The 13408-nt window shown below is 60.7% G+C and overlaps 5 protein-coding genes across 5 annotated transcripts; 3 read left to right on the top strand and 2 right to left on the bottom strand.

The window, feature by feature from the left end:
- Positions 1 to 72: 72 nt before the first annotated feature.
- DCS_01831 (uncharacterized protein) lies at positions 73 to 899 on the top strand (the record flags this gene model as incomplete). Its single annotated transcript, XM_040799162.1, has 3 exons — positions 73 to 165; positions 250 to 731; positions 803 to 899. 3 exons carry the CDS (start codon positions 73 to 75, stop codon positions 897 to 899), a joined length of 672 nt encoding a protein of 223 aa, XP_040660045.1.
- A 2023-nt stretch (positions 900 to 2922) lies between these two features.
- On the top strand, positions 2923 to 5322 carry DCS_01832 (protein kinase SNF1; the record flags this gene model as incomplete). Its single annotated transcript, XM_040799163.1, has 5 exons — positions 2923 to 3338; positions 3418 to 4253; positions 4307 to 4960; positions 5030 to 5103; positions 5164 to 5322. 5 exons carry the CDS (start codon positions 2923 to 2925, stop codon positions 5320 to 5322), a joined length of 2139 nt encoding a protein of 712 aa, XP_040660046.1.
- A 474-nt stretch (positions 5323 to 5796) lies between these two features.
- On the bottom strand, positions 5797 to 7823 carry DCS_01833 (putative isocitrate lyase protein; the record flags this gene model as incomplete). The annotated part of the gene is made up of 5 exons (XM_040799164.1): positions 5797 to 6154; positions 6212 to 6767; positions 6910 to 7252; positions 7351 to 7506; positions 7593 to 7823. 5 exons carry the CDS (start codon positions 7821 to 7823, stop codon positions 5797 to 5799), a joined length of 1644 nt encoding a protein of 547 aa, XP_040660047.1.
- A 356-nt stretch (positions 7824 to 8179) lies between these two features.
- On the bottom strand, positions 8180 to 11705 carry DCS_01834 (neutral trehalase; the record flags this gene model as incomplete). The annotated part of the gene is made up of 5 exons (XM_040799165.1): positions 8180 to 8375; positions 8865 to 9101; positions 9206 to 9355; positions 9533 to 11488; positions 11542 to 11705. 5 exons carry the CDS (start codon positions 11703 to 11705, stop codon positions 8180 to 8182), a joined length of 2703 nt encoding a protein of 900 aa, XP_040660048.1.
- A 99-nt stretch (positions 11706 to 11804) lies between these two features.
- DCS_01835 (uncharacterized protein) lies at positions 11805 to 11984 on the top strand (the record flags this gene model as incomplete). The annotated part of the gene is made up of 1 exon (XM_040799166.1): positions 11805 to 11984. The coding sequence occupies one exon, from the start codon at positions 11805 to 11807 to the stop codon at positions 11982 to 11984; it is 180 nt and encodes a 59-aa protein (XP_040660049.1).
- Positions 11985 to 13408: the final 1424 nt, after the last annotated feature.

A 13408-nucleotide genomic window follows, 5' to 3' on the forward strand; every position in this document is an offset into this window, starting at 1 on the left:
GCACACGGTAGACGTAGAGAGGAAAGCGACCGGCTACTTTCCGCCAACTTCTTTCCGCAGCAAGAGAGAATCATGCTGGCGGCGACCACTCGCTTCGTTCCTCGGAGCGCGAATGTCAGCCTCGCCCGACGATGGGTCACCACGCTGCCAAACAACCCGCACATTGTACTTGACCATCCGAATTCAACCCTTCAGCGATGAAGCGGAGCGGTGCGATGCACATGGGCGAACGGCTGACAAGTTGCGAAGAAAGTGTTTGACAACCCTGCCTCGCCCGCTTCACACGTCCTCACGTACCTCGAGAGAAACCCTCCTTCGGCCTCGCTTGCCATCGGCACATGCACGCAGATGCCGCCGACGCCTGCATCGTTCCGCGAGAACGCTCGCTTCATGGATATCCTGCGGCAAGTCGTCGAGGAGTACGGACACGAGGATGAGGATGTCATCGCCCAGGCGAAGGGATATGCCGGCTCGGGAGGCTCCCATCTCGGCTCGGCGGGCTGGGCTTCCTCTCCTCCGCAGCGGCCCAGCCGAGGAAGCGCTCGGAACCAGGCGGGAGGCGGCGGCAGGGGAGGCTGGGTGCACCTGAGCGATCGCAGGAACCCGCCCGACTTTGGCAGGATAGCGTGGCCCGAGGACATTCTGGGCAGCGTCGAGGTGGACCAGAACGGGCGAGTCATCGGTCGCGTGCAGCCGAGCGGAACGTACCGAGTCGTGACGAACGAGGGAATGTAAGAATCTCACGGCGCACGGCAGGTCACGCATCTTTCCTCGTTGACGCGCTGACGAACTGCGTCTGCAGATTAGGGTTGAGCCCATTCCTGAGGGAGAAGCTGGTGGAGAGGCTCAAGCTGGAGGAGGCCCGGGCGTGCGCCGGGGGGGAGCAGCCTTCCACTTGACATGGATTTCGATGACCGTGTCTGGATGAGCCGGCCACATTCGACCTTGACTTCGAGGGGTCGAGACTGGCGTGAAGAGCGACGAGAGGGGGAGGGGGGGGTTGCGTCGTTGTCGTTTTTGGTCCGCCAAGAACTGGAACAAGGGCCTGAACCAGGCTCAGGACGAGGCATGACGTATCGGAGAGTCCGGACGCCGTCGTTTGGCCGTTGTTTCTGGGGCATGTGCCGGCCGAGGCTGCGTGAGATGATGCAGCCATCAATGCACATGCATGAATGGGTTGGTAGCCTTGGTTCTTTGGTTCGGCCCGGATGGCGAGAGGACGATGGTCATTCGGAGGCAGAGCGACGCTGCCTTGCGTTCCATGCCACCCCAGCGGTCGTATCTGTGGAGGAGCTGAGCGATGGATGCAATCATGGTGAGCGGCAACTGGCACAAAACGTGCACGTGAAGTTTGATGCTGCTCCAATACCTTTTGCTCAATGACTTTTGCTCAATGACTTTTGCTCAATGTATTTTGCTCAGTGTCTTCTGTTCAATGCCTGTTGCTTGTGGTGGCTGTGCTCGAGGCAGCCTCTACTGCTTGGCTCCTTTATAGCCATATTACTTGGATAAGACGTGCATCCCCATCCGATTGCATATAATCGGCGCTCTCGAAGCGGCATATGCGATTAAGAGGAGGAACAGCGGACGTCGATGACGACTATGTCGGTTGATATGTAGGATATGCATTTACGCGTTGGTGGCTGCCTTGCCGGCACCTCGTGCGTCCCGTCGAGTTTCAATACTTCATCCATCCGCATTCTCCGGTGAGCTATTTAAAGAACGGCTGTTGGAGGCCGGACGAACGCTTGTGATGCGCGCTTCTAGCGTACGGACGCACTCGCAGCATTGCATCAATTTGCATTTATGAGTTTGATGCATCACATCCATCACTGGCCGTGCCGACCAACCGAGGGGTTGGGCTCCGTTTGGCTCGGTGTACGCCCGCTGTATTTGGTGTACGCCCGCTGTATTTGGTGTACGCCCGCTGTATTTGGTGTACGCCCGCTGTATTTGGTGTACGCCCGCTGTATCTGGTGTACGCCCGCTGTTTCTGGTGTACGCCCGCTGTACCGTAAGCAGTGGCCAGGGGAGGTTCAGAGACCGCTGAAGGGCCCCCGTTCGCTGTCTGTCGTCGCCCAAAAAGTCTCTGCTCTGTCAGAGGTACTTACTAGGTACTCTCGAGTACCATCCGTCCCCACTCCCCGTCCTAGCTCGACGTGTTCCCCTTGGGGTGATGCAAGTATTGTTAGTAGTTGTGCACAGTGCTCCGAACGCTGGAGCACCGAGAAGCGTAGGACCTACAGTGCTCCGTTCCTAGCAAGTACCTAACTAATTTACTTTGGTTCCTAGTAGTAATTACCGTTCGTCGTACAGTGCCAATTGCGGAGTACTTGCTACAGGTACGGGGAACTGTACATGCATGTACATGTATGTACATGAAAAGTACAGTACAGTTAGAGTGTAAATGTACCATCGGTGTACTCGGTACATGTACTCCTTACGCCCAAGTACTGTAGACCTGACTGCTAACCTACCCACCTTCGGAGAACTCCTCGCATCCTCATGGATTACTTACTTACTGTAGTTACCCCTCCAACTCCATCAACCTCCACCACCTTACATTATTATCCATCCTCCTCCGAAACCATCACCGCCGCCTTCACTCTCCTACGCTCCACGCTCCAACGCCTACCATTCATTACCACCCATCGCCTATCATCACCTATCATCACCTATCATCACCTGCCATCACCCTACCATCACCTACCGTCGCCAATCACCACTCACCACCACCGCCCACCGCCCACCATCGCCACCGCGGCAATCGACCAGCACGACCATCGTCGTCGCCGCCGCCTCCACCGCCACCCTTCCCCCAGCATTTCTTCCCACAAGTCTGTCCCTGGTCCATGGAATCCGAAAAGACCGAGCGACGCATCGGCCATTGAGAGCGGCACTCCGATACCCGCTCCACGCGACATGGCTCCCCGAGGAATCTTCGAGGACGAGGAGCTCACCATCTCCCTGTCCTCGTCCCACGTCCGACGCCTGCAGCAACACCCGCCTCCCCATCAGCATGGCCGCGCCGACGCCGACGCCGACGTCGACCCCGTCGCCGCCGTGATATCGCCTCCTTCGCGCTCCTCGAGAGCCATGGACCATCCCCATCGGAGCAGGACCAAGGCCGAGCAGCGCATCGGCGCCTACAAGGTCGTCAGGACCCTCGGCGAGGGCTCCTTCGGCAAGGTCAAGCTCGCCATCCACCACGGCACCGGCCAGCAGGTTGCCCTCAAGATCATCGCCCGCAAGAAGCTCATCAGCCGCGACATGGCCGGCCGCGTCGAGCGAGAGATTGAGTATCTCCAGCTTCTTCGCCACCCTCACATCATCAAGCTGTAAGGATCCCCCCGCCCCCTCGAGACGCGACCGGCTCATCCCGTCGGACACGCCTCGCGGCTGACGTCGCCTCGGCAGCTACACCGTCATCAAGACGAGCAACGAGATCATCATGGTCCTCGAGTACGCCGGCGGCGAGCTCTTCGACCACATCGTCCAGCACGGTCGCATGAGCGAGTCCGAGGCCCGTCGCTTCTTCCAGCAGATGCTCTGCGCCGTCGAATACTGCCACCGCCACAAGATTGTCCACCGCGACCTGAAGCCCGAGAACCTGCTCCTCGACGAACACCTCAACGTCAAGATTGCCGACTTTGGTCTCAGCAACATCATGACGGACGGAAACTTCCTCAAGACGAGCTGCGGCAGCCCCAACTACGCCGCGCCCGAGGTCATCGGCGGCAAGCTCTACGCCGGTCCCGAGGTCGACGTCTGGAGCTGCGGCGTCATCCTGTACGTCCTCCTCGTCGGCCGGCTCCCCTTCGACGACGAGCACATCCCAAGCCTGTTCGCCAAGATCGCGAGGGGCACCTACAGCATCCCTCCCTGGATGCCCAGCGGCGCCGCCAACCTGATCAAGAGGATGCTCGTCGTCAACCCGGTCCAGCGCGTCACCATCGAGGAGATCCGCCAAGATCCCTGGTTCATAACCGACCTGCCGCCCTACCTGCAACCGCCGGTCGAGGAGTTCCTCAACACCGGTGTCGACCCTAACAAGGCCATCGAGAAAGCCGACATCGCGCCCAACGCATCCGTCCAGGTGCAGGAGAAGCTGCACAACGAAGTGACGGACAAGATCAGCAAGACCATGGGCTATGGAAAGACCGATGTCGAAGAGGCACTGCAGTCGGAGGAACCGTCGGCGATCAAGGACGCGTACATGATTGTTCGAGAAAACAAGCTGATGAAAGTGAACAGTGCGTCCTGCCCCTCCTTCGCAACCCGTCACGCGATGCTCACCTTTTCCCAGTCAACCCCGATTCCGGAGCCGAGATGGACGATATCGGGAGCCCTCTGATGAGCATGTCGTCGGCTCGCTCGACCACGTCCCAAGCCGGCGGCGCCCTCTCCCCTCGGCCCTACGTCAGCAAGGTCGGCATCCTGCCGAGCAGCATCCCCAACTACCACAAGGACTTTATCGAGAGAGGAAAGACGAGCATCGACAGCAGCCAGCCCTCAGCCAATGCGATACACGAAGAGCCGTCGTCGGCGAGGACCGAGGCCGAAAAGGAGGAGGCGGTGCGCCGCCTGAAACCTCACGCCCGCTCTCAGATGAAGCTCGAGGAGGGATCGAAGCGGCCTCAGGGCATGACGCCGATCAACCTGCCAAAGAAGATCAAGCCCGTGCGCTGGCAGTTTGGCATCCGGTCCCGAAATGCACCCTGGGAGGCCTTGCTCTGCATCCACAAGGCACTTCATAAGCTTGGGGCCACGTACATTCCGGACGAAGACTACGCGCGGTCACGCCGCAAGGATAGCGATGCACCGAGCGGGGACGGGAGCTTCTCGGACGACTACGACGGCGCGCCGCTGGAGCGAGAATCAGACTCAAGCTTGGATCCGGCCAAACGATACAAGCTGCCCGCCGACCCGTGGCACATCAAGGTCCGATGGGAATCGTCGAGTAAGTCAAAGCGGCTCCGACAGAGCACGCCATCATGCCTGCAAGAGCTGACGATGATGCGCTCGACAGACATGAAGCACAAGTCGTTGAACCCTCCGGAAGGCTGCGGTGCCGACCACGTTGGCACGCCCGACAGCTACCACGTGAGCTCGGCCACGGACCTGGCGAAGAAGGCCTTTGCGGCCCTGCACCTGGACATACAGATTTACGAAATGGAGCAGGGCGTGTTCCTGGTGGACTTTAAGTGCTCGGGATACGAGACGCCCGAGGGCATGCTGCTCGAGGAGAAGGAGGTCACGAGCCCGTTCCCCTTCCTCGACATGGCTGCCAGGTTGATTATGCAGCTCGCCGAGTCGGATTGAACGCAGCAGCTGGCATCGTGATGGGTGCATGAAGAAACTGGCAGCGGAGCGTCACCGGTTGTCTGATTGACATGGAGGTGATGTGGGACGCGTCCCAGGGGAAGTGTTGACGATGAAGCGAGCGGACGGGCGGACGGAGGGCGAGTCCTGTTTATTTTCTCTTGGTTTGTTGTGGATAGATTGCTTCCATGGCCACGGGAGTTTTGATCCCCTTTGCGACGAGCGGTATGATTCTGGGACGGGCGGCGAGGTTGGCAGTTCACGTCACAATAGATCGGAAGGGCTATCGGGATCATGGTTTGACCTGGCCTTTGCCGGTGTCGACTCACAAACCAAGGCAAGTTTCGACTTGATGTTGCATTCGACTCAATTCAGCGCATGTACATTGCATGTACAGATACAAAGAGAAGACCAGCGGCAGCTGGATGGGCTAGATAGGCCAAGGCTCGGCAAGGTACATATTTTGTTTCTTCTTCACTTGAACTGGTCCTCGGTGACGCCCTTGCCCATGGCGGCGGTGGAACTGACGCCTCCGGTGACCATCTTCTGCAGCTCGTCGACGTAGGTGGCGCCGCTCCACTTCTGGTGCTTCACCACGTCGACGCCGAGCTCCATCTCGGGCTCCTGAACGAGCTCGCCGTAGGCACGCATGCCTTGCTGGCTGTAGGCGCGGGCGAAGCGGTCGCTGATGAGGGCCGTGGTGTGGAGGCCGGCGAGGGTGATGAACTGCCAGCAGTACCCGAGGCCGGCGAGGCGACGGATGTACGTCTCCTGGTCCGCTCGGGGCATGGCCGTCTTCCAGTTGAACGAAGGGGAGAGGTTGTAGGAGAGTCTGCGGATTCCCGGTCAGTACCGCACGCGCGACGACGAGGGAGGAGAGGGTGCATACTTTTGGTGGGGAATGACGGCGTGGACGCCGTCGGCAAACTCCTTGGCCTGGGCATAGTCGGGCAGCTTGCTTTCCATCCAGACGGCGTCGCAGTAGGGACCGTAGGCGATGGCTCTGTTGATGGCACAGTCGCAGCCGCCCTGGAGGCGGAAGTAACCCTCGCGGGTGCGGGGTGCGTCCCAATCGAAGTAGACGTCGACGCCACCGAGGAGTCCGCGGGCAATGGCACGGGCCTCGGGGTTGCTCTTTCGGTGCACCTCGGCCTTGTACTTTTGCTTGAGGCCCTGCTTGTCCACCGAGGTGGAGGCGTCGATGGCGGCGAAGACGGCGTCGTCGAAGCGCATGAGCTTGGCGGCGGCGAGCCACTCGTCTTCGATGAGCTGCAGATCGGAGCCCGTCTTGCCGGCGGCCTCGGCGGCGATCATGAGGTCGTTTAGAGGCTGCAGGGACGAGTTGGTGGTGCCGAGGATGAAGGCGTGGTCGCGGGGGTCGATGGTGGTGGTGATGAGGGTGGCGGCTTCGGCGTCGGTGCGCGCGATGGCGATGAGGTCGGAGCCTGGAAGGGGAGAGTGTCAGCGAACGGCTTATTCATTCACAGTCGGCGTTCAACTTTGATAGGTAGGGGGTTGAGGGAAAAGAGGTTTGTGATTGGGATGGGACAGATGTGAGGGAGGCCATAAAATCACGGTGAAACTCACCCATGATGTCGGCCTGGGCGCGAATGGCGACGAGGCGGCTGATGTGCTCGCTGATGGGGACGAGGACCTTGCCAGCCATGTGGCCACATTTCTTGGTGCCGGGGGCCTGGTCCTCGATGTGGATGCCGGCGGCGCCCTTTTCGACGAACAGCTTGGTGAGCTTCATGACAGCCGTCAGACCGCCGTGACCGGTGTCGGCATCGGCGATGATGGGACGCAGGTAGTCGATGTTGGCGACGCCGGCGCGCTGGGCCTTGGGGGTGCTGAGGCGCTCCTGACGCTGCTTGCGGTCGTGGAAGAGCTGGGCCATGAAGAGGTGGCCGACCTTGTTGGGAACTGTCGTCTGCTAGCCGTCAGCCGTCGCCTCCTCTCCGACTCTCACCTTGACGGATAACGATGCATCGCGATAGGGGGGGGGGGGGGGTTCGGCAGGATTCTTACGTAGGGGTAGTCGGCCAGATCAGGCCCCGGCTCGTCGGAGGCAGAGGCTGTCGACGACGACTGCCAGCCCGAGACGTAGACGGTGTCGAGGTACTTGGCCATCTGGGTGACCATGGTGGGCTCCAGGCAGCCGTAGGTGTAGCTGGCATCCTTGTTCTGGCCCGACGCATCATGATCAGCAAGAAATCCCTCGACGGCGGCGTGGCGGATAGCGGCGGGGACGCAGGAGGAAGGCCGCTCACCTGGAACCTGGACTCGAGAATGCTCCACAGCTTCTTGGCCTGGGCGTTGCTCGGGTAGTCGATCTTGAGCGAGCCACGCTTGGAGACGATCTGCTCGGCGGTGAAGGGCCGCTTGGTGTGTCTCCAACGGGCGTCGCTCCACCAGGCCTTGACCTGCTTGACCTCCTTGGCGAACTGGGCATCCTCGGCGTCGAGGTTCGCGGCCGGGTTGAGCATGTTGTTGGCCGCCATGGTGGCTGATGACGGGATGGCAGCGTTGACGCGATACGGTGAACGTGTCGACAAGAGGAAGACGACAGCAGGAGGCGGGGAGAAGGAGAGGGACGTTGGGGATCGGAACAAGGTCCGGCCCGAGGTCAGAGGAGAGGAGCAGGAGGGAAAGAGCGAAGGAGGGAGGGAGGGAAGGAAGGAAGGAGGGAGGGAGGGAAGTAGCAAGGGAGAGGAAGAGGAAAGTGCGATGGAGCAAGCAAGGAAGGAAGGAAAGAAGGAGGAGTGAAGATGACGGAGGAAGAGGGAGAGGAGAGAATAAGAGTCATGCCTTCGGAACGGAGTCGGGGACGAGAACTATTCCTATAAGGTATTTGCTGCTAGTAAAGAGCTCCGTGTCGGCCCATGCCAAGCAGGTACTCGGTCCCGTACCAACGGCAGCTGGGTCGGACGGTCACAGCCAGCCAAGTACAGCGGCCACGGCGCTTGCGCACATCCATCCCTCCGTCCATCCATCCGCCTTTGCTCGATTCTGAGCGAGGCACAGCTCGGAACTTGACCGGGTCGTAGGCTGGCCTATTCCGGGAAGCAGCCTGTCGCCTCTGACGAGGGCCAACCTGAGCGATGGCATGCCATTCTCGCCAGACCGAAGCCGAGGGAGAGAACGGAGGAGTGACGTCTCGAGCTTCGGCCGAAAGGGGCCACGGCCAAAAGTGGAGCCTTTCTGCATCAGCAAAGGCCGCCATTGGTCGGCGCACCGGCTCCACACCCCGCATGGCAACTGGAACTCCCGCTCATAGGCTGCAGCAGGAGCGTTCCACGAGTGCCGATCAGCGGAAATGCCCCCACCTGCCCAACTCGAAACCCCGGAGGAGCGGATGTTTGGCATGTGAAGGCCAGAGTGACGAAGACAACGGCGGCCTCGCAGCAACGGCGGCCTCGCAGCAACACCGGCACGTACCATGACACGCGCCCGACGTCTGTTGCCATGGCATCGACGAGGACGGATAGCAGATTCAATTGCCCCCAACGCCTAGTTGTACACTCTATAGCATTCCCCCACACAGCCCAAAGACGGCAGCACCCAACATGACAACGTATCGTAGGTGGCTTCGTATCGTAGGTGGCTTCGTATCGTAGGTGGTCGACGGAAGAGCAGTCGCCGTACGAAGCGCCGGCTCAGCGGTCGCATCGACCCCGGCGCGGCCACGGCATGAAACGGCACGGGCACGTCCGAAGCGCATGGAATCATGCTGCTCGTGCGCGCCCATGCTCATGCGCACAGGCGACAGCCACACAAGGCTGGCCATCACATGGCAGCGGCGCGCGCTCGTCGCCACGGTCGCGCCTCGGTCGTCCATCGATGCGGCGCAACACCTCTCCCCGGTCTCGCCTCGCTCGCTTACGGCGACGGCAAGTCCGCCAGCGCTCGCTCGTTGGTCTGCTCGACGGCCCTCATAAAGGTCGGGTACGGCGTCAGCGTCCCCAGCGCTCGCCTCATGTGGGCGTTGACAATCTGCATGCCGTAGACGTAGCTCGCGTTGACCCAACCGAAGCTGTCGCATGTCAGCGTCGGCCACCCCCCCAGGAAGGCGTGGAGAAAAGGCAGAGGAAGGGAGGGCGAAGGAAGGAAAGGAAGGGAAAGAAAGGAAAAGGAAAGGAAGCGAATGCAAAGAAAACAAAAAGGCAAGAGCAACAAGAGAACGGGGGAGCAGAGAAAGGCAAAAACTCACCCCTCCTTGGCGACGCCCTGAAAGTCGAGACCCTGGTTCCCGTACTCGGCATCTACCCGGTGAGGATCCACGGGCCGCGTCACGTCGTACTTTTCCACCACGACGCCGTTAAAGTCGACAAAGGCCTTGGTGATCATGAAGAGCCACTTGTAGGCGAGCCGCTCGGCCTCGTCGGTGAAGCCGTAGCGCAGCAGGCCGGTCCAGGCAAGCATCTGCTGCGGCGCCCAGCCGTAGGGAAAGTCCCACTGCCGGTTGGGCCGCTCGAGCCCGACCTCGCCCCGCGACCTTTCCGTGCCGGACAGCAGGCCCCCAAAGGCCTCGAACCTGGGCAGCCCCTTCTTGACCATGTCGGCGGCCTGCTTGGGCGAGGCGACGCCGGCCCACATGGCCCAGAAGGTGGTGGCGCTCTCGTACGAGCACCGCTTCCGGTCGGCCATGTTGTAGTCGAAGAACATGCCCTCGTCGTCGTCCCACATGAGCCTGTCCATGGTGAGCTTGCGCCGCTTCGCCCTCCGATCCCAGGCGGCCGAGGAGAGGGCCTCGCCGGGCTCGTAGGGCGTGCCGGCGCAGAACTCGGCGGGGACGACGAGCTTGTCGTGGAAGACGGCGCGGATGGTGCGGGCAATGTCCGTCTCGTACTTGTAGAGCAGCGAGTTGAGGTCGACGGTGGCGAGGTGGGCGCAGACGCCCTCGAAGCGGTAGGTCGTGTCGTGGCCGGACTCGCGGACGGCGCGGTCGTGCATGAAGTAGTCGTCGAGGGCCGGCTCGTCGATCTCGCGGGCGTTGTAGGCGCGCACAAAGTCGTCAAACGTCATGCCGTGCTTGCGGACGTAGGGGTCGAGCACGTGGACGAAGTGGCCGGCCTCGGTCTCGGGAGGCACGCCCAGGCCCTCGGGGCAGTAGCGGGACAGGCCCGTGGCGGGGTCGAGGCGGACCTTGCCGGTCCAGACGCTGTGGTACTCCTTGATGGCGGCGAGGATGGAGCGGCGCAGGAACTCGTCGGCGTCGTCCTCGTGCCGGATCTTGTCGTAGACGCGGAGGGCCATGTCGGTGAGGAAGGGCGGCTGCGAGCGGCCGAGGTAGTAGGACCGCGTGGCGTTGAGGATCTTGCCGTAGTGCTCGATGCAGAAGCAAAAGTTGACCACCATGGACTTGGCGAGGTCGACGCGGTCGTGGACGAGCAGGCCGAGCGACTCCATGTAGCTGTCCCAGCCGTAGAGCTCGTTGAAGCGGCCGCCGGGGACGACAAAGGGCAGGCCGCGGAGCGTCGTCTCGCCGTCGGCGTCGACCTCCTTCTCGACGGCGACGGCGAGGAGGCCCGGCTTGTCGTTCATGTCGCGGATCTTCTCGGCCGTGATGTCCTCGGGCAGCAGGCGGACGTCGAGGCGAATCTCGGGCCGGTCGGCCGCCACCTTTTTGTAGTACTCGTACTGCTCGGGCGCGCCGACGGGCACGTAGATGCGCGGCCGGGGGTCGTCGGTCCAGTCCTTGGGGTCCCTCGCGGCGATCTCGATGGTCGAGGCGTCGATGCGCCTCGTCAGGCCGTCCCAGAAGTGGTCGCGGATGAGACGCGACAGGCGGCTCACAGGGTTCTCGTTGAGGCGGCCCTCGTCGAGGATGATCTGCTTGCGGCCGTACTCCTTGGCCAGGGTGAGCTCCTGCAGCAGGTTGGAGAGCATGTAGGTGCCGCGGACGTCGAAGCGGTTGTGGCCGGCCGAGGCGGCGGTGCGCAGGGAGAGGACCTTGGGTCCGTTGTCCTCGATGGTGATTTGCATGTTGCCGTCGGTGTCCTCCTGGTCCTGGAGGCTCTGGAGGGTCGCGTCGACGTCGATGAGGAAACGGCGGCCGTCGGAGGTGCCCTTTTCGTCTGCAGCTGTCTCGTCAGCGGGACGTCGACGTCGGCTCGGGGGCGGCACCTGCCGTGGCTGCCGCGGCGATGAGGCTCCGGGAGCCCGTCTCGCTCGAGCGGCAGGAGATGGGTGTTCTGCGACGTCGTCAGCGGCCGTGACGGCGGCGGGCCGGACGGCGGAGGCTCGCTCACCTGCGACAAGGTTCGGCTCCGGGCGCCCGAGCTGGTCGCGTGTCGCTCGTCCGAGGAGTAGTACGTCTTGGCATCGTCGTATATGCCCAGGTCGTCGGAGCGGCGCTCGAGGCGGTGGGCGGTGGGCGCCATGCTCGTAGGGACGGCGAGGCGGCGAGGGAGAGGCGGCGACGGAGAGGCGGCGACGGAGAGGCGGCGACGGAGAGGCGGCGACGGAGAGAGGCTCCAAGAATGACGGCAGACGGCCAGGCGGCGACGGAGAGAGGCTCCAAGAACGACGGCAGACGGAGAGAGGCTCCAAGAATGACGGCAGACGAAGAGAGGCTCCAAGAACTGAGAGGCTCCAAGAACGACGGCGGACGGAGAGAGGCTCCAAGAATGACGGCAGATGGAGAGAGGCTCCAAGAATGACGGCAGACGGAGAGAGGCTCCAAGAACTGAGAGGCTCCAAGAACGACGGCAGACGGAGAGAGGCTCCAAGAACGACGGCGACGGAGAGAGGAAGAACGACGGCAGACGGCTCCAAGGTTGCCAGCTACTCGGACGCAAACTCGGGTGCGCTCGTCTTATCGGTGTCGAGGGAACCAATCCGTGACAGGGGTGCCCTCCAAGGCATAAAAGTCTGTGGCTCCTTTGTCGGGGCGGCGGGTATCGACCGTACGGTGGACCAGCCGCGTCGGGCTGCCGAGGGGAGAGGGAAGCAGACTCTTGGTATCGTCAGCGGCCAGAGTGCTTGCGAGAGGACGAAGACGGCGATGGACCGGCCATGGAGAGAAAGAAAAAAGACTGCTCGTTGGCTCGAAAGGCAAGCGACAGCTGGCAGAGTGACGATGCACTCGTTAATACCGTACGTGGTGGTTGTTGCATGCACGTGTACAGTGATATGGAGTACACGGTGATACAAGCATTGACCTGTCCGGACGACCAGCAGCAAGTACTTTCATGTACACTTGCTGCACGGGCGGTACAGAATCTTCAACTGCCGCCAAGATACCTACAGGGGCCCCTCCTACCCCGTAACCCCACCAGCGCGTGGGGTGGCGCCCTCGCCGACCCTAATTTTCACCGTTTCAGGACGACGCAGTCGCCGAGCAGCAGGGTTCATTCCAGCACGGCGTAAGCCGCTGACATGTCAAGTACAAGCACTCATGTACAAGTAGGTACCGCACCTGTACCATGATCCCCTATGTACATAAGTAAGTACTGTACGGGGCAAGTACAGTAGCGATTCGTGGTACAATGGTAGATGCTAGTACTTGGAGTAAATACAACGTACAGTACGGAGCACAGTATTACTATGTAAGTAGGCCCTTTCTGCCACCTCCAACATCCGACACTTTGTCGTTGCGCCACTCGTACGGAGTAAAGTGATGTACTTTCAGTACTCCGTTGGTATTGGTACGGAGTACGGAGTACTTAAAGTACAGTACTTGTGTGTTCCGGACCCAGCCCAAGCATGTAAGTAAGAAAGTACTGTAATATACTTACCACACACACACCTCGATGTAATACATGAAATACAGTACATGTAACTGCGCATGTACTTTAGGTTCTAGTAAGTACGGAGCTCTTTGGTTGAGCATACTGTGTTCCGTACATGTACATGTACTTGTACAGTATAGTGTGCTGTACAGTACAAGTACTTACATGTACGTTATAAGTAGCAATCAATTTACCAGTGATAGATATTACGGAGTACCTGCCAAAGTGTCTTTCATATAGTTAATGCAAATACAGTATATTTACGGAGTAGCTCCATACTGACCGTGTAAGTACACAATGTAGTTGCAAGTACGGAGTACTCCGTAAATACTTATCGTACTTACTTACTAGTG

The sequence above is a fragment of the Drechmeria coniospora genome, chromosome 01 (assembly GCF_001625195.1).
Source record: "Drechmeria coniospora strain ARSEF 6962 chromosome 01, whole genome shotgun sequence".
NCBI lineage: Eukaryota > Fungi > Ascomycota > Sordariomycetes > Hypocreales > Ophiocordycipitaceae > Drechmeria > Drechmeria coniospora.